The sequence below is a fragment of the Ictidomys tridecemlineatus genome, chromosome X (genome assembly GCF_052094955.1).
Source record: "Ictidomys tridecemlineatus isolate mIctTri1 chromosome X, mIctTri1.hap1, whole genome shotgun sequence".
Lineage (NCBI taxonomy): Eukaryota > Metazoa > Chordata > Mammalia > Rodentia > Sciuridae > Ictidomys > Ictidomys tridecemlineatus.
The window spans coordinates 75,664,860-75,692,807 of NC_135493.1; the positions used below are offsets into that span (position 1 = coordinate 75,664,860).

The following is a 27,948-nucleotide window of genomic DNA, read 5'->3' on the forward strand; positions in this document are numbered from 1 at the left end:
ACAGACTGACTTGATGTGGAGCATCGAGATATAGATGATACGAAATAAACAGCTTCTTCAACTTATGGCTACTGCCTAAGGCTGACGGGCAGGCTTTAAATGCAGAAAGAACTGTTTGGTGGTACATTTGTCTTTGTAGTGACAGGCACAGGCGTAAATGGTGATTGCTGTCAGTAGTGTCATCTTTATATGTCAAAGACAGAGATACAAAAACAGCAAGATTAAGAGAGCAAATGCCTGTTCAGTGAGCATGTTCAGGCACAGGTGAGAGCAGTAGTTTACAAACTATGTTTCTTTAGCAGCAAAATATTTTTTCATATGAAATTTTATGTTTAATCCCAATACATGAAACAAGCAAAATCAGCTCTGCTCTGGTTAATGTAAGAGGGGGAAAGTGAGTAGAAAGTGGACATTTGGGGGTCCATAAACCTAATGTAGTTAGCCACCCCTTTAATCCTGTATTTGTGAGGCAATTTCAAAGAACTCTTGAGACAGGTGTTATGGGAATGGTTTCTGTATGGGGGACAAGTTACAATCAGTGACTTTGAGTTATTTTTGACTCTGAGGTCTATAATATCATAATCCTCTCTCTGATCAGACCAATACAAAAATCAGAATTGTATTCCACACATAGAAGAGCTCTGGAGAGCCCATAACTTGAGGGCTCAAGTAATAATCTCTTTTTTATTAAGGCATATTTGGCAATTAAAATGTATATACATTTAAGGTTGGCAATTTGTTATTTGAAATACATACACATTGTGACATAATCACCAAAATTAAGTTAATTAACATACCCATTGCCTCAGGCAGTTGCCACTTTTTTTGTGGGATGATACCACCTAGGACTTACTCACAGTAAATTTCAACTATACAAGAAAGCATTGTTAATTATAGTCACAGTGTTATGCAATTACTCAGAACTCATTCATCTTGCATAAACTGAAACTTTGTGTTTCTTGACCAGCATCTCCACATTTCTCCTGTCCTTAAGCCCTGGTAACCACCTCTCTACTTGTTTTTGTGATGCCACATATAAGTGAAACCAAGTGGAATTTGTCTTTCTGTGCCTGCCTTATTTCACTCAGTATAATGTCCTCTTGGTTCATATGTGATGTTGCAAATGGCAGGATTTTCTTCTTTTTAAAGGTCGAATAGTATTCAAGTGTATACACACACACACACACATATCTCAATCTCACATTTGAGAAATAATCATGAGGGCAACTGGATTTACTTAGGAGCAGAGTCCAGGTGCCAAAAGAGGCCCTTTCCTTCCTTCTTAGCTTAACATGCAAATTTGTATTGAGTACTCACTCTATTCTATACTCTGGGAACCAAAATGAATGAGACAGGACAAAACGTCTTCTTCTCAAGGATCTCACAGAATGGCTGTCTTTCCCTCTGGAGATAGTGCACATTCTCCCTTGAATATGCAGTCCTTGCTTTGTCCCAGAAGCTCTCACTTTCAAGATGACCAGCTTTTTCCTTTGCAATCTTAAGATGGCCCTCATTCTCCCTTGAATGTATATTTCTTACTTTATCCCCCCCAAATGTCTCTTCCCTGAGATAGCCTATATCTCCCTTGAATGTGTGTCTGCTTTCCTAAATAAATCTGTGTCTTTAAAAAAGAAAGAAAAAAGAAGAAATCTCATGGTGTAAAGGGGAAATATAAGTTTAAACAATACATAGGTTTTTGTTTGTTTAAACAAGAAAACAGCATATTATGACAAGCAATATTACAAAAATAACATATAGTAATGTGATACAGAGTAATAGGGGTAGGCAGGGGCTTAGATATGTTAACCAGGGAAAGCTATGAGGAGCTGGTGTTCAAAAAGAGACCTATAAAGTGAGAAAAATCCTCTGCTGAGATGAAGAAGTCTCCCAGTTAAAGGGACTAGCACTGCAAAGGCTCTGAGTTAGGAAAGAACTTTCCTAGTTTGAGAAGCTAAAAGAAAGCTAGTGAGGACAGAACACTGGAAATGAAGGCAAGTAGTATGTTACAAGAAGTCTCATGGGCCAAATTTCCAGAGCTTGGAGACTATCACAAGGAATTTGGATGTTAGTGAGATAGGAAGCCACTGAGAGTTTTGATCAGAGAAGGGATAGGGTTTGAGGTAAACTACCTTTTATTGTACAAAGGGATACCATATAAGTGATCATTAGCACAAAGCAGAATGGGCTTAAGGATATCAGGAGGAATTTGGTAAGGTAGAGGGGATTTGGGAGACAGAAGAATTGTAACAAGAAAGGTTGAAAAGTTTTATTGAATAATATAAAGCTAAATAAGTAGCCAGAAAGAGGATTCTTTAGCTCTCTGGAAGCTGTCAGCTTTGACAATTTACCCTTGGTGTCACAGTCACTGTGAGAGCTAAAGCTCATATTTAAGTCTCCTGACTCTCAATGTTCTTTTCACTGAATTAATTGCTTCTAATTGCTCACAGAAAAGCAGCAAAAAAAAAAGGCAAAAAGCAGAAAAAGATCATTTCTTTTCTTAAGAGCTTTTCAAAATTCAATTTTTCTCTGTAAGACTGTAGCAGAGTACTTATGAGTTCGTTTACTATGGTAAGCTACTTTAACCAATTTCCTTTTGCTAACCAAACTTCATATTCCAACCTTAAAGTCTGACCACACATTTTCTCTGCGTCCAGAGTTAGGATGGACAAGGGCCACTGGAAAAAATACAACTATGGACCTATACTATCAACTATTTATGGTTCTCCTCACAGGTGGGCCTTCAAGGATACCCAGGAATTCCTTGACTTCTAATTGTCCCTTTCTTATTTCTTACACTGGATATCACAAACTTACTAAGACCTCAAACCCCCTCATCAAAAGCTCTCACATTTAGAATAAAATCTAAAGTCTGACCATGGTCTACGAGGCCTTGCATTATGTGTTCCCAGGCACCCACCCCCCAGTTCTGGGCATTGAATTCTGAGGTGCTTCACCAAAGAGCTATATCACCAGTCCTTCTATTTTTTATTTTGAGGCAGGGTCTCACTAAATTGCTGAGGTGGCCTCAAATTGTGATTTTCCTGCCTCAGCTTCCTGAGTCACTGGGATTCCAGGTTTATGCCACCAGCCTGGCCCCCCAGCAACTTCTCCATCCTCTTGTACCACTGTCCACATTACTCACTCTGATACAGTTGCAGTGGCCTTTTTGTTGTTCCACAGAAATGTTCAAATGAATAATGACATGCATCTGCAGTTGTATGATGGCTTTTGAGGAACTGTCAAACTGTTTTCCAAAGTGACTGCACCATTTTAGAGTCCCACCAGCAATGCATGAAGGTTCCAATTTCTCCATGTTCTCACCTACATTTGTTATTGCCTGTCCTTTTGAATATAGCCATCCTAGTGGATGTGAAGTGGGCTCTCACTGTGGTTTTAATTTGTATTTCTGTAATGACTAATGATGTTGAGAATCTTTTCAAGTACTTACTGGCATTTATGTATTTTCTTGGGATAAACATCTATTCAAACCCTTGCCCATATTTTAATTGAGTTTTCTTTTTGTCTTTTTATCATTGAGTTTTAAGAACTCTTTACATATCCTGGACATATGTGTCTTATCATATATAGAATTTACGTTTTCTCTCATTTTATTGGTTGTCACTTCACTTTCATTTTTTATGGTTCTGGGGATTGAATCCAAGACTTTGGACATGTTAGGCAAATGGTCTACCTCTTAGCTATACCCCCAGCCTTTTACTTTCTTGTTGGTATTCTTTGAAGTTCAAAAACATTTAATTTTGATGAAATCTAATTTCTTTCTTTTGTGCTTTTGGTGATGGATCTCAGAAGGCTTTGCCTAATCCAAGGTATGTTTTCTTCTAAGAGTTTAAAAGTTTTAGGTCTATGACCCATTTGTAGTTCATTATTATGCATGGTATGAGACAGGGGTGTAACTTTATTCTTTTGTGTGTAGATCCAGTTGGCCTAGCACTATTTGTTGAAAAGAATATTCTTCCCCTGTTGAATTGTCTTAGTACTTTTGTTAAAAATCAATTGACCATAACTGTGAGGGTTTATTTCTGGACTCTTAATTCTGTTACATGGTCTGTATGTCTAGCTTCATGCTAGTACCACACCATTTCTGAGTACTTCAAATTTGTTCTTTTAAAAGATTTTTTGGTTGTTCTGGGTCTCCTGCATTTCCAAATGAATTTCAGCTTCAGCCTTTCAATTTGTACAACAAGCCAACTGGAATTTTGACAGGGATTGTATTAAATGTGTAGATCAAATTTGGGAATATTACTAGTTTACCAGTGTTCTTTTCTGATACATGAACATTAGATTTCACCATATCTTGTTTATGTGATTCGCAGTTGTAAAGAACTGTATAACTGTATAACCAACAATTTTAAAATGTGAGATCAAATGAATTTTTATTTATTTTTTAAAAAATATTTATTTATTTATTTTTGGTACTACGGATTGAACCCAGGGGTGCTTAGCCACTGAGCCACATCCCCAGCCCCCCCTTTTTTTTTAAAAAAAAATTTATTTGTGCTTTTTAGTTATACATGACACTACAATGCATTTTGACAAATCATACATACATGGAATATAACTTCCCATTTTTGTGGTTGTACATGATGTGGAGTTACACTGGTGGTGTATTTATATAAGACACAGGACTAAGTTATGTCTGATTCATTCTACTGTCTTTCCCATTCCCATCCCTCCTCCCTTCCCTTCATTTCCCCTTTATCTAATCCAATGAACTTCTATCCCTGCCCCCATTCGGCCTTTGATTTTCTGGGATTGTCCATTTAATGAGAAATGGCTTAATTTCATCTTCTTTATTCCAGACCTTTTATAATTTTTTAAAAATTTTGAGACGTGGTCTCACTAAGTTGTTTCGGACCTTCCTAAATTGCCAAGGCTGGCTTTAAATTTACCATTCTCCTGCCTCAGCCTCCTGAGCCACTGGGATTACAGGTATGTGCCACCACACCCAGCTCAAATACATTTTTAAAAGCTTTACCATAAAATTCACTCATAGTAAGTGTACAATTAATGATTTTAATAAATTTACAGAGTTGTAAAATCATCATGATAATCTAATTTAAGAACAGTTTCACTCTCCAATAAGATCCTTCATGCCTGTTTAAAATTAAACCCAGTTCTTATCCCCAGACCAAGTCAACCCCCAATATATTCTCTGTCTTTATTGATTTGTCTTTCTGAACATTTCATTTTAATGGAATTATATAATGTGGGCTTTTCTATCTGGCTTCTTTCACTTAGCATTTTTTTAGAACAGTTTTAGATTTACAGAAAAATAAGCAGATAGAACAGAATTTCCATATACCATCTCCTCACCTCACCTCACAGTTTCTCTATTATTAATACTTTGCACCAAGGTAGTATGTTTTTTACAATTTTGATGCATTATTTCTAGTTAAAGTTTATGGGTTACATTAGGGTTCTTTTTTTGGGAGAGGAGGCAGGAATTGAACTCAGGGTTACTCGACCACTGAGCCACATCCCAAGCCCTATTTTGTATTTTATTTAGAGACAGGGTCTCACTGAGTTGCTTAGCACCTCATGTATGTTGAGGCTGGCTTTAAACTTACTATCCTCCTGCCTCAGCCTCCAGAGCCTCTGGGATTGTAGACATGTGCCACCACACCTGGCTAAAGTATTATATTCTTCAATTTTTTGACAAATGTATGATGCCATATATTTACCATTACTGAATTATATAGAATAGTTTTACTGCCCTATAAATCTCCTGTGCTTCACCTATTTATCCTCCTTCCCTTTTCCTCCCTGCCAAGTTCCTGGCAACATTTAATATTTTAAAAAAATTTCCCACATTTTTATTGGTGCATTATAGTTGTACATAATGGTTTGTTGTTACATATTTGTACATATACACAATATAAGAATATAATTTGGTAAATATCATTCCCTAGTATTTCCCCTTTCCCTCCCCAGCTCCTTCTCACTGGTCCCTTTCCCGTACCCTACTGATCTCCTTTTGATTTTCATGAGATGGCCCCCACCTATCTGTTCCTTTTTCCCTCTCTACCTTCCACATATGAGAGAAAACATATGACCCTTGACATTTTGAATTTGGCTTATTTCATTGAACATAATGTTCTCAAGTTCCATCCATTCTCTTCCAAATGGCATAATTTCAATTTTCTTTTTTTTAATATATATATATTTTAGTTATCGGCGGGCACAACATCTTTGTTTGTATGTGGTGCTGAGGATCGAATCCAAGCCGCATGCATTCCAGGCAAGCGCGCTACCACTTGAGCCACATCCCCAGCCCCTCAATTTTCTTTATGGCTGTATAAAACTCCATTTTGTATATACACCACATTTTCTTTATCCATTCATCCATTGATGGACACCCAGGCTGGTTCCATAGTTTGGCTATTGTTAATTGAGCCACTAATCTTTTAAGTTTTTGTAGTTTTTTTTTTTTGCCTTTTTTAGAATATCAATTAGTTAGCTTCATATAGTATTTGGACTTTTCAGATTGGCTTCTTTCACATAGCAATATTTATTTATTTAAGTTTTCTTCATGTCTTTTCATAGCTCAATAAGCTCATTTTAAATTACTGAGTAATATTCTGTTAATCCATTGTGGGGATTTAGGGCAGTTTGTTTATCTATTCATCTATTCATGGACATTTTGGTTGCTGCCAGATTTTGGTGACTGTGATTAAAGTTGCTATAAATATTTGTGTGTAGGTTTTTGTTTGGGCATACATTTTTAACTCAATTGGACAAACACTTAGGGGCACATTTGTTGAGTGTAAAGTTTTTGATAGTCTGTAACAGCATTTCATTCCTTTTTTATGCCCGAACAGTATTTGAATGTATGGATATACCACATCTTGTTCATCCATGTACTAGTCGGTAGATATTCATCTTATTCTACTTTTTGGCTATAAGGAATAGAGCTGCTATGAACACTTATTTGCAAGTCTTTGTGGAAAAGTATGTTTTTGTTTCTATTGGGTAGATACCCAGGAGTGGAATTGTTGGGATATATGATAAATTTATGCTTAACTTTTAAGAAACTGTCAAATTGTTTTCCAAAGTAGCTCTACCATTCTATATTCCTATCAGCAATGTTTAAGAGTTCTTGTTTCTCAACACCCTTGCTCACATTTATTATCTGTATTTTTATTATGGCCATTCCAGGGGATGTAGTGGTATCTCATGGTGGTTTTTAAATTTTTTTAATTGTTGATAGATCTTTATTTTTTTAATTTATTTATATGTGGTGCTGAGAATCGAACCCAGTGCCTCACACATGCCAGATAAATGCACTACCGCTGAGCCACAGCCACAGCCCCACATGGTGGTTTTAATTCACATTTTCCTAAGGTTAATAATACTGAGCATTTTCTTATGTGTTTATTAATAGTTCATATATTTTCTTTGAAGAAATATCAATTTGAATGTTTTGCCCATTTTTAAATTGGGTTGTCAGTTTTCTTATAACTGAGTTGTAATAGTTTTTATATATTCTAGACATAAGACCTTAGTCAGGTAAGTAATTTACAAATATTTTCTCAAAGTCTGTGGCTTGTCTTTTCATTTTTATAATGATGTCATTTAAAATTCAAGTTTTTAATTTCAGGTGAAGACCAATTTATTAAAATTTTGCTTATAGATCATACTTTTGATGTTACATCTAAAAATCTTTGACCAACCAAAGTCTCAAGGATTTTTTTCCTGTTTTCTTCTAAAAGTTTTATAGTTTTAGCTCTTACAGTAGGTCTACTCCATTTTGAGCTATTTTTTTTGTTGTTGTTATGGTATTAGGTATAGGCCTAATTTCATCTTTGGTACTTAGATATCAATTGTCTTAGCATGACTCTTAAATCTTATCATTTGTTTTCATAGGCTTTAAGAGGAACTAGTTTTTCCAACTTTATTTTGAAACTTTCAAGTCTATAGAAAAGTTGAAGGAATAGTACACATACCTTTCACTTAGATTCATTATTACTAATTTCCCATGTTCTCCCTGACTTTTTGCTGAGTCATTTGAAAGTAAGCTGTACTTCATTTCTTTAATTCCTCATGAACCTCCTAGAAAAGACTTCTACATTATTACACCTAAGAAAATCAATATTGATTCAGCAATATCTAACAGTCTCTAGCCAAATTTTCTAACTTATTCTAAAACACCTTTTATAGCTGTTTATGATTTTACCCACATTCAGGATCCATTCAATTTTAACACAGTTCATTTGATGTTAGAGCTCACCATTTTCTAAAATTTAGAACAATTCCTCTACCTACTTTAGTTTTTCATGATAAGGATTTTTGGAAGAGTCATGCCAGTTGACTTATTGGCTGTCTCACACTCTAGATTTGTCTAATTGTTTCTTCATCTTTAGACTTAGGGTAAACATTTTTGGCAAGAATATTTCATAAATGATGTTCTGTACTTCTTATTACATCACATCAGGAGGCACGATGTCAGGTTGTCCTGCTATTGACAATGCTGAGTTTAATCACTTGTATAACCTAGTGACTGCCAGATTTTTTCATTGTAAATGTGCATTTCCCCTTCTGTAATTAGTAAGGAATCTGTGGGGTGATAATTTGAGACTGTGTGAATATCCTGTTCCCAAGGAACTTTTTGCTCATTGGTTTTAGCATCCATTTGATGATCTTTGCCAGAATCAATTATTATACTGGGGGACCCTACAAAATAGTGATTTTTCCATTCTATCTTCCTTCTATATGTATTAGCTAGTATTCTGCTCTAAAAAAAATCTTTCTCCTTTTTCTCTCTTTAGAATACTTCTATGAACTGAAATTTTAAAAAACCTGCTATAACAAATTTTCCATCCATATAATTCTTTTCAATTTATAAATACACACATATATATTTCTAAAACATATATACATATGCTTCCTAGCTTGATCTGCAGAAGTGGCCTAAAAGTAATGCATGCCAGTAGCAATGAGCATACCTAGTACCTAGATTATGGTAACAAAATACCTACCATTCTCTACTGAAAGGAATGAAGGCTTCTGAGAGAAATGGCGGATTCCAGCACTGGAGTAGGAACTTCAGAGAACTGGGGTAACTATTCACCAGAAAGAAAATGGTCTAAGCCAGGCTCAATGGTACATACCTACAATCCCAGTGTCTCAGAAGGCTGAGGCAGGAGGATGGTGATTTTAAAGCCAGTCTCAGCAAAAGCAAGGTGCTAAGCAACTCAGTGAGACCCTGTCTCTAAATAAAATACAAAATAGGGCTGGGGATGTGGCTCAATGGTCCAGTGTTCCTGAGTTCAATCCCCTGTACTGAAGGAAGGAAGGAAGGAAGGAAGGAAGGAAGGAAGGAAGGAAGGAAGGAAGGAAGGAAAGAAGGGAGGGAGGGGAATAACACCTATGGGTCATGTCATAAACACATAGGTGCTGGTTTGAGGGGGCTTTTGGCTAAATTTGGGATAATTTGAACATTAAGAAGCACTCTTAAAGTTATCCATATTTGGGATGGGGTTGTGGCTCAGTGGTACAGTGCTTACCTACCATGCATGGGGCTCTGGGTTCAATCTTCAACATCATGTAAAATGAATAAAGATATTGTGTCCATCTACAATTAAAAAAAGTTACCCATATTTTACTAGATCTCATCTCTCTCTTTTTTTTTTTTTTAGAGGAAGGAGACAGGGAGGAAGGAGAAGGAGGAGGAGAAAGCATACAATCTTTTTTTTTTTTTAAGAGAGAGTGAGAGAGAGAGAATTTTAATATTTATTTTTTAGTTCTCGGTGAACACAACATCTTTGTTGGTATGTGGTGCTGAGGATCAAACCCGGGCTGCACGCATGCCAAGCGAGCGCACTACCGCTTGAGCCACATCCCCAGCCCGGTCTCATCTCTCTTGATCTTTCTTTCTCTTAGTCTCTTCCGTGCCTTTATTTCCTCATTGTTCATTTGCCCCTCTGTCCATTCTTTTTACATTATGGAAAATATACAAATAATCTCTCTCTTTTTTTGTACTGGGGATTGAACCCAGAGGTGCTTTACCACTGACCTCTATCCCCAACCCCTTTTTAATAAAACTGTTTTATTTTGAGATAGGGTCTCATTAAGTTGCTTAGGGCCTTGCTAATTTGCTGGCCTTGAACTTTGATCCTCCTATTTCAGCCTCCCCAGTTGCTGGGATTACAAACATGTACCACCACTCCTGGAACTATTAGTAATCTTTTGATGACAAATCCAACAGAGCCCTCCTTAATTCTGAATATACCAAACTTCACTGTCACTAACTAAATAACCACTTGCCCTACCATGCTAAGCTTTCTTTTCTAATCCAGTCATAGACAAACAATTCACATCCAGGTTCATAGCGTGCTATGGTCTTCATAGGACAAGAAGAAAAAGAATCCAAAACCATGGGAGAGGAGGGCCCAAGTTAGAGAAGGGTTGGAGATATATATGTTACTAACCACATTTTATCCCAAAGTATTTTCAGGGCTTAATTAGTGATGGAGCCCAATAGGCACACATAAATGTGGGTTACTTTCTGTAATATTTGGAACAAGTCATTGTACTTCTCTGAGCCTCAGGTTGCCTATATATACATAGGGAATTAATACCCACACGACGGGTTGTTTCAAGAATATTCATGTGCATGCATCCTGTGAACTCTGAAGATTACTCAAAAATAAAAAATGAAAAAGTTTATTTCCTGGGCTGGGGATGTGGCCCAGTGGTAAAGCACTTGCCTAGCGAGTGTGAGGCCCTGAGTTCTAATCTGCAACACCATTCCCCCCCCCCACAAACACACAAAAAACAACAGTGGAAAAAATTTATTTCCTTATCTCTGTCTGGTATTTCTCTCCACTCCCTACAATTAAATTCCCCTTGATTCTATATTACCCTCAAACAATTCCCCATTTCTTTCCTCCTTTTCATCAAGAAAAGTCTTGCTTTCTCCACTTCCTTATTCCTCATTTACTCTGCAACTCTATATTCCACTAAAACTCCTTTGACCAGGCTCACTAGTGACAGGTAATTTTGAATCTTCTTCTCACTTGATCAGCATTTGATACTTGTAAATACACCATTCTTTTTGTTGTTGTTGTTTTAAATAAAGTTATTGCCAGTGGTGCATTAAAGTTGGCTATTGAGAGCTGATGTTTAAATGCTGAAGAATTTTGTGAGCTCCTGGGAATATTTATACCACCCAAATTGGCAAATGCTATAAAGTAGGGATTTATGTTTTCAGAGAGCTGGTTCACCAGCATAAGTCTAGTCACTATTTCTATAAAGTAACACATGCTCAGTAAAAAAATATTCAATTATTCAAACTTTAAAAAATGCAATTATCTGAAATCTCACTACCCAGACAACAAAGAAACCAACCAAACAAAAAATCCTGTTTGCTAAAAAGCAATGATTTATTTAATGGAGACAATGTTACCCTGCTATTTTATAACCTTTTCATAATATGTTAGGGGCAATTGTTCCCCATCCTGTAAGTGTAGAGCTATGCCATCTTTTTAAATGGCTGTATAGTACTCCATTGTGCCTGTCATAAATAATTCTCTTATTATTGAATATCTTAGGTTGTTTTTATTATCATGATGCTGAGACCAATTGTTATTTATGTGTATTTTAAAAATAGATTTGTATGATTTTCTATCTCATTTGGGGTAAATTCCCAGAAGATTGTGGTCTCACAGAATATGCTTATTTTCAATTCTGATACATACTGCTAAACTGTCCTCTGGAAAGTCCAAAAAATTTACATTCACATCAGTAAGTACACAAGAGTGCCTATTTCCCCACAGCCTTGGCAGCATTGTGTCTATTTTTTAAAAATCTTTGCCAATCTCATACACAGACACTAGAAACACATGGTTTTATTTTTATGTTTTTGTCAGTAAAACTGAACATCTTTTATTATATTTATTGTCCATATTTATGTCTTTTGATAACTGCCTTTTCATGTCTTTTGATTATTTTCTAATGTAGAAGCTCTTTGACTCTCACCCTTGTTTGATTGTTTTTTGTACTGGGGATTGAACCCAGAGGTGCTTAACTACTGAGCCACATCCTCAGCCCTTTTTGTTTTTTATTTACAGACAGGGTCTTACTAAGTTGCTTAGGGCCTTGCTAAGTTGCTGAGGCTGGCTTTAAACTTGCAATCCTCCTATCTCAGCCTCCCAAGCTGTTGGGATTCCAGGTGTGTGCCACTGTACCCATCTCACCCTTTTCTTTAAACAGTTTCTTTCCTTCGATTCCTGTACATGACATCTTTCTGGTTCCTCTCCTATAATATTGCCAGTTCCATCTCAGTTTCCTTCTCTCATTTCCATCTGTCTGTTTGCCCCTTAATTGTCAGTGCTCTCTTCTGTGCAATGCACTTTTCCTCAGTGACCTCATTCACTCTTATGATCTTGATTAAAATATATAACAACTCCAACAGTCCCAATAGTGATAGTGATATTAATAATTAGCAAATATTTGTTGAGCATTTACTATGTGCCAGGTCCTATAATTACTCCTCATAATCCCATAATGAAGGTACTGCCACAAAACTCCATTTTACAGATGAGGAAATGGAGATTGGAAAGTTGAACTGAGTTCCAAGGCCACAGGTTTAGTATATGAGAAGAGTTAGAACTCAAACTCAAGTGAGTCTGATGCAAAGTATACTATATCACATTCTGTGAGAGTATGCTATATACTGTCTATACCAGGCGTTGGCAAACTATGGTTTATAGGCCAAATCCAGCATGTTTATGTGTTTCTGTAAATAAAGTTTCATTGGAACACAGTCATACTCATTAATTTAAATATTGTCTATTGATGCTTTGATAATCCACAACTGAACAGATATGACACACCTTATGGCCTGCAGAATCTAAAATACTATCTGGACATTATAGGAAGTTTGGCTACCTCTGATCTGTACACAGATAACTCTAGAATTCTATATCTTCGTTACTGACCTACCATCTAAGCTCTCCAACTATATGTTGAGTGCACAACTCCAGACTATAAGTATTCAATCATTTTTGTGGTATTGGGATTGAAAACAGGGCCTCACATATGCTAGGCAAGTGTACTACCACTGAGCTACGCTACCAGCCTCAATACTTTTATCTTAAACACACACAAAACTGGACTCCATGGCATCAGCTCCTGCCATTCTCCACCTCATATCCTATTCTCTGGCCTAGGGATGTGACATGAAGGCAGTCATTCCTTACTTTTACACCAATGGCAGACATTACCAATCAATTTCATTATTTTTTCCCATTAAGCCCAGATGAAGCTTTTTAAACAGAGGCCTTATGAAGGTGTGGCCTGAGAAAGGCAGTGGGATGTACTGAGAAAGGTTTGAAATCAAGAATTATATAGGAGTGAATCAGGTGGTATAGCAATACCAGATTTCAAACTATATTACAGAGCAATAGTGACAAAAACAGCATGGTACTGGTACCAAAACAGGCGGGTGGACCAATGGTACAGAATAGAGGACACAGAGACTAATCCACAAAGTTACAACTATCTTTTATTTGATAAAGGGGCTAAAAGCATGCAATGGACGAAGGATAGCATCTTCAACAAATGGTGTTGGGAAAACTGGAAATCCATATGCAAAAAAATGAAACTGAATCCCTTTCTCTCGCCATGCACAAAAGTTAACTCAAAATGGATCAAGGAGCTTGATATCAAATCAGAGACTCTGCATCTGATAGAAGAAAAAGTTGGCTCCGATCTACATATTGTGGGGTCAGGACACCCATAGCACAAGAGTTAATAACAAGAATCAACAAATGGGACTTACTTAAACTAAAAAGTTTTTTCTCAGCAAGAGAAACAATAAGAGAGGTAAATAGGGAGCCTACATCCTGGGAACAAATTTTTACTCCTCACACTTCAGATAGAGCCCTAATATCCAGAGTATACAAAGAACTCAAAAAATTAAACAATAAGATAACAAATAACCCAATCAACAAATGGACCAAGGACCTGAACAGACACTTCTCAGAGGAGGACATACAGTCAATCAACAAGTACATGAAAAAATGCTCACCATCTCTAGCAGTCAGAGAAATGCAAATCAAAACCACCCTAAGATACCATCTCACTCCAGTAAGATTGGTAGCCACTATGAAGTCAAACAACAACAAGTGCTGGCGAGGATGTGGAGAAAAGGGTACACTTGTACATTGCTGGTGGGACTGCAAATTGGTGCGGCCAATTTGGAAAGCAGTATGGAGATTCCTGGGAAAGCTGGGAATGGAACCACCATTTGACCCTGCTATTGCCCTTCTCGGACTATTCCCTGAAGACCTTAAAAGAGCATGCTACAGGGATGCTGCCACATCGATGTTCATAGCAGCACAATTCACAATAGCTAGACTGTGGAACCAACCCAGATGCCCTTCAATAGATGAATGGATAAAAAAAATGTGGCATCTATTCACAATGGAGTACTATGCAGCAATAAAAAATGACAAAATCATAGAATTTGCAGGGAAATGGATGGCACTAGAGCAGATTATGCTTAGTGAAGCTAGTCAATCCCTAAAAAACAAATACCAAATGTCTTCTTTGATATAATGAGAGCAACTATGAACAGAGCAGGGAGGAAGAGCAGGAAGAAAAGATCAACATTAAACAGAGACATGAGATGGGAGGGAAAGGGAGAGAAAAGGGAAATTGCATGGAAATGAAGGGAGACCCTCATTGCTATACAAAAATACATATAAGAGGTTGTGAGGGGAATGGGAAAATAAACAAGGAGAGAAATGAATTACAGTAGATGGGGTAGAGAGAGAAGATGGGAGGGGAAGGGAGGGGGGATAGTAGGGTATAGGAAAGGTAGCAGAATACAACAATTACTAATTGGGCATTATGTAAAATTGTGGATGTGTAACCGACGTGATTCTGCAATCTGCATTTGGGGTAAAATTGGGAGTTCATAACCCACTTCAATCTAATGTATGAAATATGATATGTCAAGAGCTTTGTAATGTTGTGAACAACCAATAAAAAAAATATCAAAAAAAAGAACTATATAGGAAGTAGACTCTGCAGCATGTGGAGATAATGGAGACCTGTATGTCTAGCTTCTGTCAGGGTTGATGGTGGCATCTGCAATTGGTAGTTACTATCAATCACATGGATTTAACACATGAGATGAAACCTATTTCCCATCCCTATAGGTGAGTCACACCTGGCTTTTCACTGATCCTGGAACCTGATGAAGTCATTTCACAGTTCCACATCCCTGCATATGATTGTTCACCCTAGAATGCCACACTATCATTGTTCTGCCCAGCAATCCCTTTGTCCATGTCTGATGACAGTTAAAATGTCCCTACCATGAAGCCTTTCCCCACATCTCCATGTGGAGTAGTTATTTCCTATATGGTGCCCCTGACAATTCTGAACTCTCTCATAGCACTAATGCATAATATAATAGATATATTATATTATCTTTTCATAGTTTGACCTATCTACCCCACTAGATGAAGGCTTCTTAAGAACAGACCAAATATCTTAATTCTCTTTGCATCCTAGGTGTCTATTAGTATTCAGGACATAACAGATGTCAGTCTGATAGTAACTGGAGGATAAAATCATCACAGGTATCACCATTGACCCAGACAAAAGCTTGATACATAGTTGTTGACTCTGACACCTTCTCTTTGCCTCACACTGCCAAATCTTCATCATGTGCGCCCTGGATTAATTTCATATCCTCTTTACCTTTACCTTTAGTCTTGGACCTTTCCATCAATTCCCTAAATTAATTCCTTCCTTCAACAAATACCTACTAAGCATCGACTATATTCTCTGTTTTATGCACTAAGACAAAATCCTTGTCCTCACAGAGCTTACATTCTAGGAAAGGGAAACACAACTATCAGAGTGACTCATTTGTTGTATGGTGTTCTGAAACCATGCCACTCTTTAAAACCCTAACTAGCTCCCCATTATTTACAGTCCAAACTACCGAGATCTGGTACCTAAAGTCTTCCATGACCCAGCCCTTAGGTATTCTGGTTTCATCTCTGATCTTTTGGGCTCTAGCCATACCAAAATGCCTCCACCATGTCTTTTCTTACCTCCCTGACCTGACTACTGAGGTCTCCTTTCCCTGGAATGCCCTTCCCTTTCTATCTATCTCTCCTTTTTAACATGGTGAACTGCTCTATCTTCTTTAAGATTCCACGAGATTGCACTTCTTTTAGGAAGCCTTCCCTCTTCTCACTTGGATCAGGTGCTTCTTGTCCATGCTGCCATAACAACATACTGTGCACCCCTCACTACGTGTCCACATCATTTGTTCATTCTGTTTCTGTATTTGTTTTCCCTACTAGACTGTACTCTTAGAAGGCCGAAATGGTCCTATGCGTTTTTCTAACTCTGGGAGCCTCAGGTACTTGCTCCACTGTGTGGCACGTACTAGATTCAATACTACTGGTTGGATTAAGGAACACCTTAATTCTTATTCATACCCAGACCAGTCTGCTGCACTCTGCTTCCCATGCAGCTTCCAACCTCTCAGGTACCCAAGACACCAAGCAACAATGACCTCATCATCACTCCCTGAAACTTGCTCTTCATCCTTAATTCCTTCCATTACTTTTTAAGTCAGCAACCTTAGAGTCAATTTTGATTGTTTTCCTTCTTCTCCCTGATAACTCTACTTTGTAAATCCTCCCTCTGGCCCCTCCTTCCTATTTCCTCTGCCACTGTCCTCATTATCGCCCCCCTGGCTAACTGTACCAGTCTTCCTGCTTCTAGTCTCACCCCCTGGATTTCATCCTCCACACTGCTGCCAGAGTTATTTTTGTCAAAGAAAAATCTGATTGTGTCACTTCCCTGCTTAATGATCTTTTCTGGCTTCCCACTGCCTTCAGGATAAATTCCAAACACTTTAGTACAGTACACAAGGTCCTTGAGGATCTAGACCTCCTCTGAGTTTCCAACCCCCTCTCCTGCCCCTGATTCATACAAATTTTCTACCTTAGCCATACTGAACTCTTGACAGCTCTTGACACAAGTCTTGGTCTCTGTGTCTCCCTACTTTTGCATGCCCACTTCTCTTTTCCTTGTCTTTCCCTCTGCATCTGCCTAAGGTTTCCTTGCCCCTTAAGACTCAGCTCAAGCACCATGACAGCTTCAATACTTGCAAACTCTGCTCTAAACTGAGCACTGCAGCTGAGGTTTTAGTGATGTGCTTCCCTAGTACCATGTATAGATGACAACCATGAATCACATTCTGCTAGAATGCTGGTTTACTTGTCAGTCTCTTTCAGTTGACCATGAGCTTCTTGAAGTCAAGGACAGTATCAGTGTGGCCTATCTCTGCATCTCCAGTGCCTTGCATCAGTGCCTGGAAGACAGTAAAAACTCACCTGAAATAAATGTATAAGTAAGTGAATGACTGCTTGACTTTGAAACATTGATCTCTTTGCCTGGCATACATACATGACCTGGTAAAATCCAAGGTCACTATTATATTGTCAGTGGTTAGCAGAGCACCTGGTACATAGTAGGTACTCAATAAATACTGAATGAATGAATGAATGAATGGATGAGACCAAGCTGAAGTGCTCCCTTCTTGACCTCTTAGTTCTACGTGTAGCTGCTTGGCTTCACCTCTTGACTCCAACAGAACTTTATTTCTTACTTTCCTAGAACACTTGCTATACTACACTACCTACACAGTTGTTTCTTTGCTATTCTGAGACTTTCTTTTTTTTTTTTAGATAGAGAGAGAGAGAGAATTTTTAATATTTATTTTTTAGTTCTCGGCGGACACAATATCTTTGTTGTATGTGGTGCTGAGGATCGAACCCGGGCCGCATGCATGCCAGGCGAGCACGCTACCGCTTGAGCCACATCCCCAGCCCATCTGAGACTTTCTTAAGGGTAGAATTTTGTCTGCTCATCTCTATTTCAAGTCCCTAGCACAGTGCTTGTGCATTGGGACACTGCTTCTCCATCCACACCACACCATTCTTATCCAGCCTGGGCACATTTAGTTGCTCACTATTTTTCCTCAGTGCATGAGGTCACTTTAGTCAAGTACCTATCTTTAATAACTAGCAAGACGTCTGGTAGAATTACAAGATCTATTGGCTGATTTTGTACCTGACTATCTAGATGCCAAAGTCCCTTTCATTCTCCAACTTGATAATTATTTATTGAATGAAGTTAACTTAAATTCTACTATGTGACAGGGTGTGGACCACATCATTTATTAAATATTTACCTAATATCTATTATATAGGACAAGCAAGGCCACATGCAAGGCATTCTGAGAGAGAAAACAACATAGACCCCATCTTCTAGGAGTTTATAGTGTGGCATATAGTTTATAGTGTTTATATGTGAGCCCTGAACATAAGAAGTATAGTACATAAGTTGCCTAGCACTGTGCCTGTTAGGCAGCAAGAACCTGTGGAAAGTTGAGTACTGATTCCCAAAATTGTCCACGCACGCACGCACAAGCGCGCGCGCGTGTATGTGTGTGTGTGTGTGTGTGTGTGTAATGCTAGGGATGAAACCCAGGACCCTATGCATTCTAGGCAAGTGCTTTACTACTGAGCTATATCCCCAGTCCAATTTTCCCCAGATAGAAATTTGGGGACAAAGGGAGAGATATTGAGCCTTAAAGGAAGCACTTATGAAGCACTGATATGCAGAAAAGCCCATGAATCACTAAAAGGAAGAAAACTGCCAAGAATCATTGAAATGCAGAAAGCACCCTTGAACCTTTCCCCACTATACACCCAGCCTTGCCTTTGGCCTGAGACCTTGACCCATGCCTCTGACCTTGATCCATGCCTCTGTCCTTGACCCATGCTTCTGTCTGAAAAAAACAAAAAGTAAGTGGAGGGGCAATGCTCAAGCACAGAGCAAATTGGCATAAAATTGTGTAACTCTGCCTTGACTTCACCTCTAGTCTAGTCCCTAGCAATCGTCCTTCTATAAATATTAACACTCCAGACCAATGGGTTGCTGCTTCTTCCTCTGAAGACGGCCTACATTCTCCCTTGAATGTGCTTCTGGTTTCCTAAGTAGACCTCTATTTATGTCTCTGAATGGTGTGTACTAAAATTCATTTCCATTACAGTTGCTAAGAACCCCACTGGTCCTGAGTTGAAGCCCCCCATCTCTCCAAGAACTCCTTGGACCCTTCTTTGGAGACATTCTTTCTCCCATGACATCTCTTGGTGGACCCTATGGAGATCTTGAGTGGCATCAACTTTGGTAAGTGTACTTGAATGTTTTTGCTTTCACCCTTGGCTATAACTTATTCTGTTAGCTCCTATTCATATAATCTCTCCCTCCACTTCCTTCACTTTCAAAGACCAAAGAACATAACCTCCATCTACCTTACTTTTCTGTGGGTCCCTGATTTGGGTGGCTGGGAAAATCTCTGAGCAGTGTAGATTTAAGTGGCAATAAGGTCACAGCTGATTCTGTCCTGGGAATTTGGTGAATTTTTTTTTTTTTTTTTTTTTTTTTTTGTTAAGAGTCTTCAAAGTCTAAAACCATGAGGGGGCTCTATGGCCTTCTTTGAAATCCTTTCCTTCTCCTCTTTTTACATACTGCAGGATTATTTATAGGTTTCTAGTTGTCTGCATGATAACTATCTATCTAAGGCCTGCTATTTCAACTGATCTAAAATGTAAACCCTGTGAGCCACAGCATAGACTCCTTGAGACAGAAGGAAAAAGGTGTCACTTTTAAAATTTAAACCACAATAGGACTTAATGGGTGATACTTCTCCCTTCTCCTCTCTTTTTCTCCCCTTCTCTCTTTTCCTTGGTACAAAAGCACCAAAGAGGAAATGCCCTTGGGCCATCAGAGGACATAGGGAACTTACGTCACTAATCTGGAAAATGCAAATGAAGGACTGATCTTCATATGTCTGGGGAAGTCCTTCATTTTGCCAAATGAGAGGTTCACCTCACACACCTCATTGGTGGGAGCAGGCCTGGATATGAAAATCAAGAAAGCTACCTCCATTAATCACCACATTTGGAACTGATACACTTAGTGGTCAATCTCTCAACTCTCTAAAGTTCTCATATAAATAAAGTTCTGAGGATGAACTCTTGTTCTATCTTCCCTCATACCCTCCTCTAAACTATCTCTTTGCAATTTTTTTTTTCATGCTCCAGCTAAACTATTCTGTCCTATACACTCCCAGCTAGGAAACATTCTGAAACTTTTGCTGTAACTAAGATCTGGCTGATTCTTATATTTATGTTCATTTTCTCAGTACTCAATATTTTTGGAAGCAAGTTATTCCAATCTTGACCCTTGGCTTTAATAGATCTAAACCTGAAGAACAATGTCTTCCTTTCTGTCTGACCTTTTATTCAAGATAAATACCCACTCTTACAGGTACTATCTAATTGAAAGAATGAGGGCTCCACCTTGGTGGGTGGGTGGAACAATTGTTATACTTAAGATGTCTTTTGTTTTACATAAGACCTCTCCATAAAGAGACACAGTTGCCAAGAGGCATTCATCCTTCTTGGACATGTGACAAACTGTCAGCTATAAACAAATCTATTTCTATTGAAACTTACCTGACTCTGTACTATCCCCAAATGCCTCAAAACTCTTTACAAGGTTTTCATATCCTTGCTATTTAAAATGACCAAAAATTGTAAGTTCTCAAGTGCATCTAGATTACTTGAGAGTTAGGAATATTCTTTTGAGGTTACTTTCTTTCTTTTTTTTAAAGGACTTTTCTTGAAGCCTGGGAGGGCCTATCAAGCACTCTGAGAAATGCTTAACAGGGATAAGGACACTCATCCCACTGGTAGTTTGTAGACAATTTGGGACAGACTTATTAAAAGTCTGATTCTGAACACTCAGTGTACCCCCATGATATAGTATGGGACAGACTTTTTAAATTAATTAATTAATTTACAGAAATTAATTTCACACATCATGGAGTTGATGTGTTTTTATAATATAATTTTTAATTTGTTCTTTTTAGTTACACATGACAGTAGACTGCATTTTGACATATTATACATACATGGAGTACAACTTCCCATTCTTCTGGTTGTACATGATGTGAAGCTACATTGGTCATAAATTCATATATGAATATAGGAAAGTTATGTCTGAATCATTCTACTATCTTTCCCATTCCCATTAAAATTGTATTAATCTCTGTAAAATGTTTAAAGTAAAAGGTTCACCGATTTTAGCCCTCCCTCACACCCCTGCTGCTTTGGTAGGAGAAAGATGGCTTCAAATGTTAACCATGCTCATCTGATATCTTGGTCTTTATGGATAATCTAAAAATAGCTGTTAAGAATGGATAAATTAGCTGGACATTGTGGCACACATCTGTAATCCCAGCAACTTGCAACCTGGGAGGCAGGAGGATCACTAGTTCAAGGACAGCCTTGAAGGGTTGAGGATGTAGCTCAGTAGTAGAATGTTTAGCTTATATACATGAGGGCTTGGGTTTAATCCCCAGTACCGCCAAAAAAAAAAAAAAAGCAAATTAGGTTTGATATAATTGAGATAAACATTTATAAATATATTAGAGAAGACATCTGGTTCATTTTTAAGTTAAAATACTAAAACATCCATAAATTCAAGTACTCTTAGCTTCTTTTATTTATTTATTTTTGCTGTATTGGGGATTGAACCCATGGTTTCTTGCATGCTAGGCAAGCACTCTACCACTGAGTTATATCCTCAGCCCTAGCTTTTTATTTTTATTTTTTATTATTTTTTTTGAGAGAGAGAGAGAGAGAATTTTTTAATATTTATTTTTCAGTTTTTGGTGGACACAACATCTTTATTTTTTATTTTTATGTGGTGCTGAGGATCGAACCCAGGGCCCCGTGCATGCCAGGCGAGCGGGTTACAGCTTGAGCCACATCCCCAGCCCAGCCCTAGCTTTGCAAATTCTATAAGGTAATATACATTTATACATATATTTGGGTCTATTAATGAAAATATTTTCATATATTGTTGATATATGGAAAAATGGCTTAAGATTATTTCTGGGTCTTCACTAAAAACAAGGTTTCTAAGAGTTAAAATTCTAATTAATGGATATAATTTTGTATGCAAAGATACAAAAAATTAAGTTGTGTTTTGATTAGGAAAATCTGTAAAAAGGAAAGTATTTTATGTTATTGGGAAAAAAAAGTAATTGGCAAAAAATCAGAAATTTCATTAAGTACTGTTTTAAATTGTAAACTTAAGGAAGAAAAACATCAGCAAGAATGAGAAAGAGATATGTATTAGAAGTATATTTTTGGAGAGTTTTCTGAATAAAAAAGGATTTTATATGGTAAAGTAAGATTTTTGTCCTAAGTCCAAGATGGGAAAAAGAGAAAGAGGACAAATCTAACAATGTAAACATCTATAAACTGTAGAGTGTCTAAGTAAACTGCAGAAGGTTTATGGAAGATAAATCTTAGGAATTTTATATGTGTTGAATATAATTGAGTTATTTAAGGGTTTTCTAAGGTCGACATTTAACATATTGATATAAAACCAGAATCTGATTTTCCATGTTTTAAGCAACAAGGTTTTCTTAAAACATTAATCTGCTGTTAATAACATTTACAAAGAACTGGATTAAAGAACAAAGATTCTATTTTGTCAAGATAATCTTTTGTGTTTACTTAATAAACTGAGTTCGAGCAGAGGCAAGATTTATTCAAGTGTCTATTTGCTTTATAGCCTTTTAAGTGACTACTTGATAACTCTCATTAAATGACACAACTATTATTTTGGGTTACTATAGTATATTTAACAACTAAACATCTGAGAATACACCCTATGCTTCTGGGGGCTAAATATATTATGCATCTGAGCTTTGTCTAAATATTACACAAAAGTGTGTTAAAATTGATACAAGATCACCAACAATTGCTCTCTTTTACACATTAACTGAACCTTAAAACAAAAAATGGGGGGCTGGGGTTGTGGCTCAGTGGTAGAGCACTTGCCTGGCATGTGTGAGGCACTGGGTTCGATTCTCAGCACCACAAATAAATAAATAAATATCCATTGACAACTAAAAAAATATTTGAAAAACCCAAAATGGTTGATGAAACTGTGAAACTTCCTGTCTTTTTATTTAGTACCATTCAGATAAAAAGAAAATTTCCTTACCATTTAAAACCTCACATTTGTTTGCTTTGGCTAAATAAATGTTTAACTATTATATAAATGAGATGCACTGTATACACAAAGAACTGGCTTAAAGAACTGTGATTTTGTGTTTTATCAAGATAATTTTTTGTTTCTATTATGTTTTTATTACTTAGGAAACTAATACTTAAGAGATTTTGGGTTTGTTAGTAACTATCTGTTTTAAAGTCTTTTAAATACCAGCTTCATAACTCTGGTTAAATAACTGTTATTTTAGGTTATCATAGTGTATTTGATATCCTAAATATGTGACTAGAGATATTTATACCTCTGAGGGATAAAAAGTTTATCTAAGCCTTGTCTAAAATTTATATAAAAGTTTATAAAATCAAAGCTATGTAGGTTTAACATAGGCAAGGTAACCAATGAATGCTGTCATCTATACAATATACATTGTATCTGGACCTGAAATATATAAAACAGTCAATGAAATTTTTGTCATTTTCCAATATTTGAATTTGACCTATATCCATTTGCTTTGATTAAATAGACATTTATTATTATATATAATACACTTGTATATTAGGTAATACTTACAAGAACTCTAAATCTATCCTTTGATTTTTGTTAATGAAGTTAACCTGCATAGGTCTGTAATACAATCTTACCAAGTCATGGATTCTGAATTTTTCTTTAAAAGAAAAAGGTAAGCTAATATATTAAGGACTTCTATGTAACAGTAATGATAATTAAAACTGACTTCTGTGTGTTAAGTATATTTGTGCCTTCTAAAATGTAAAAGCTTATGGGTTAGGGATTAGCTCAGTGGTAGAGTACTTGCCTAGCATGTGTAAGGTCTTAGGTTCAATTTCTGGTATGGCAAATAAATTATTATTAATAATAGCTTTTTTCAGGTTAATATTTGTGTTCTTAATTGTATTATTACCATCATAATCTTTATGCAAAAATAAATATGTTCAAGCGCTTGACTTTCCAAACCATGTTGCTCTGATGATTAAAAGATTGGGCATTAATAGCTAATAATACTAATAACAACCTGAAAATAAGACAAATTTTAATGTGAATTTATTTCTATCATCTATTATTTTCAAAATTATTGTATAAACCAGATTTGTTTTGTTCCTAATCATTTTGTTTTTCTTGTAAAACTCTGTAACTGTTGCCTGTTAATATTTTATTTATTTATTTGGTACTGGGGAATTAAACCCAGGGGCTCCCTACCACCAAGCTATATCCCAAGTCCTTTTCATTTTTCATTTTGAGACAGGGTCTCACTAAGTTGCTGAGGATCTTGCTGAGTTGCCCAGGCTGGCCTAGAACTTGCCATCCCCTGTCTCAGCCTCTGAAATCACTGATATTACAGGTATGTCCACCAAGCCTATCTACCTGTTAACATTTTAAAGAAGTTTAGGTTTTAGTAGAACAACCTAAATGGCATTTTTGAGGAAATAGTCATCACCTACAAGACAGGTTATACTACTGAGCTATTCACTAAAAAGGACTGGTAGAACTGATCTTCGAGGTTTTTAACAACTGAGACTGAGATCCTTCTTCAGAGACCCCTCTTCTCCCATGACACCTGGAATATATAAATATTACACTATGGTAAAAGGAATTTTGCATATGTGATTAAGTTAAGGGTCTTGAGATGAGAACATTATTCTGCATTATCTGAGTGGGCCTTAAATGTAATCACAAGTGTCCTAGTGAGGGAAGCAGAGGGTGATTTGACATGGAAGAGAAGGAGGCCATGTGATGGAAACAAGAGAGAGAAAAAACAAACTATGTTGCCAGCTTTGAAGAAGGAGATAGGGGCCATTAGCAAGGAACCAGACTTTCCCTTAAACTCCACAGAAAGAATGGGGTCCTGCATACACACTGATTTTAGTTCCATAAGACTTCAGACTACTGGCCTGCAGAACTGGAAGAGAGTATATCTCTATAGTTTTTTTTTTTAAATTCTTGTTGTTGTTGTTGATGGACCTTTATTTTATTTATTTATTTTATATGGTGCTGAGAATCGAACCCAGTGCCTCACACATGCCAGGCAAGTGCTCTACCACTGAGCCACAACACTAGCCCCTATCCCTAAAGTTTAAAGCCACTAAATTTGTTATAGCAGCAATAGGAAACTAATACATCATTCAATAAATATTTTTTTAAAGTATATTTTTAAAAAGTTCCATAACAGAGGTAAAGATATAGGGATTTCCTATGAAGTGAAAAAGAATCTAAAAGCCTTGAAAAACATGGCATTGTTCTATTCCTTAAAAATTCTTCAAGGAGCCATGTCTCATTTTTCTCTTGACTAAGCTACTTTAGGGATCAGCAGTGCCCATTTACTGCTTGTCCACCATAATGCTGAGTGCTTTTAGCCTCCTATTGCTACTTTAGAAATCTACTTGGGGGGTATGTAGGGAGCTGCCAGTTGCTTGAAATGCCATGCCATGCAGCTCTAACACCTGAGATGTAGGAAGAAAGATATAGCTTCCTTGGCACTAAATTCTGATAGCAGTTAGAATCTGCTTTAAATTCTTGAGTGCTCCACTATATGCTATTTCATGTTTTTTTTTTTTTTTTTTTTTTTTTTTTTTTTTTTTTTTTAGTTATAGCACACATATTGGTCTTATCTCTGGGCAGGGACCACTATGTATTTGGATCTTCCATAGTACCAGACATTCCCAGAGGGGTTCAGGAAATAATCAAGCACCTGGGTAGGGGGTGTAGAAGAGTGTTTTGTAGGGGGTGTAGAAGAGTGTTTTCTTGTGCTTTCTATTCCACATCAAAACCAGGTAGCTGGCCTTATCAATCAATCAATCAATCATTGATTGGTATCATACCATGGGCCAGGCTTATACTTAGAATAATCAGTGAATATAGAAGCATAAAAATGCATGGTTTCTGCTGTTAGTGGCCAAAGAATGATAAACTAACATACAACATGATATGCTAGAGGCCAAAACAAACACTATCAAAACAGAGGCAAGAGCAATTAATTCTGCCTATGGGGGTCAGGAAGAACACCGTGAAGGTGACAATTAAGTTGTACCTTGAAGGAGAAGCAGTTTTCCAGGAGAAGAGGTGTGTGAGACATTCTAGAAATACGTGGGAAGGCTCAGTAGAGTTGTGAAAAGAAGAATCAGCTAGAGCAGGGAATGACTGGTGATGAGGCCAGACAGGGGGTTTAAAGCCTATTTTTTAAGGTCATGCTCAGGAGTTTCCTAGACAAGTGTTTTGTATGTGAAGGGTAACCGATGCATCTGATTTCTACTTCATGTGAAATGAACCCCTGAATAGAAAATCTACACTGCAAAGAGGATGTTATAATTATGAAATTACTATACAAAGTCTATACTATTTAAAGAAGTAAAACAATTATCAGAATCAGTGTTCTCAAAAGTGTGAAATTTGGAGAGATCCCTGAGCCAACTCCTCTGTCTTCCTATCCTTTTCTTCCACTGAATAGAAAAAATAGAATGTTGATTATTCACACATACAAAAATTCTTTTCTGGTCACTAAAATGCATGACAAGTCCACTATAAAACCCGATAGCTTTGATTATTTTTAAAATAGAAAAAAAAATAGCTTTACTGTTTATCCATCACTACAGTCAATTTTAGAACACGTTTATCATCCCAAAGAGAAACTTTACTCAACAGTAGTCACTGCTTCCAATTCTCCCCATGCCCTCCACCGTTGGGCTCTAGTAGTCACTAATCTACATTTTGTCTCTATAGATGTATTTCTTCTGAGCATTTCATACAAATAGAATATATGGTGTTTGGTCTTTTGTGACTAGCTTCTTCAATTTAGCATAATGTTTTGGAGGCTCAGCCATGGTGTAGCATGCATCGGTACTTCATTGCTGTTTTGTTTTTAATCAATAGCCCATTTAATGAATATACCACACTTTGCTTATCCACTCATCAGTTCATGGATATATGAGTTGTTTCCACCTTTTGGCTGCAGTGAATAATGTCGTAGTAAATACTGGCATGCAAACTTTTATGTGGACACATATTTTTAATTCTCTTGGAAACACACACACACACACACACACACATACACACACACCCTAGGAATACAAGTTGTTCTGGGTTGTATGGTAAGCCTGTGTTTAACTTTTGCATTACTACCAAATTATTTCTAGACCATTTTAGAGTCCTACTAGCAATATGTGAGAGTCCCTATTTGTCCATATCCTTTTTTTCCCCCTGGTTCTGGGGAATGAACACAGGGCCTTAGTGCATGATAAGCAAGCACTCTACCTACTGAGCCACAATCCCAGCCTTGTTAATATCCTCTTGTATACTCACTAGTGCCCATCTTTTTTATTATAACTATTCTAGTGGGTGTGAAGTGGTACCTCCTGTGGTTTTGATTTGCATTTCCCTAATGACTAATAATGCCAGACATCTTCTATGTCCTCACTAGCCATCTGTAAATCTTCCTTTAAGAAATGTCTATGCAAATCCTTTGCATTTTTTAATTTGGGTTATTGTTCTTTTTGTTGTTAGGTTGTAAGAGTTTTATATAGTATAGATACAATATCTTTATTAGATATTGGAGCTCTTTGCCTTTTCTCAGCCACTGGGGTGCATGCACTTGATTCAGTTCCTCACATTCTCACAAGACTTTCAGGATCAAGCCATTCCTGGCCAAGAAACAAAAGCAAAATTGTCCCATTACCCAGCTGACTCACATGAAATCTGATAATAAAATAAGGTACAACTTCAAGAGGAGACATTATAGGAGAATCAAGCTGGGTCTATAAGGAATTACATGAAATGGCACATATATTT

General features: G+C 37.0%; 2 protein-coding genes across 6 annotated transcripts in view; one reads left to right on the forward strand and one right to left on the reverse strand.

Moving 5' to 3' along the window:
- The window catches only part of Hdac8 (histone deacetylase 8), a 226,671-nt gene that overhangs the window by 169,492 nt on the left and 29,231 nt on the right, over positions 1-27,948 (reverse strand). The window lies entirely within an intron of this gene.
- Positions 158-27,920, forward strand: LOC110596953 (large ribosomal subunit protein eL39). Its single transcript, XM_021719928.3, has 2 exons — positions 158-264; positions 27,761-27,920. The coding sequence occupies exons 1-2, from the start codon at positions 158-160 to the stop codon at positions 27,918-27,920; spliced, it is 267 nt and encodes an 88-aa protein (XP_021575603.2).

What these genes read in the sequence shown, in the direction of transcription:
- LOC110596953 (XM_021719928.3), top strand. Translation starts at nt 158, where the DNA reads ATGGTGATTGCTGTCAGTAGTGTCATCTTTATATGTCAAAGACAGAGA. An exon ending in GTGAGCATGTTCAGGCACAG is followed by an intron (nt 265 to 27,760) that starts GTGAGAGCAGTA and finishes CACTTGATTCAG; the next exon opens with TTCCTCACATTCTCACAAGA.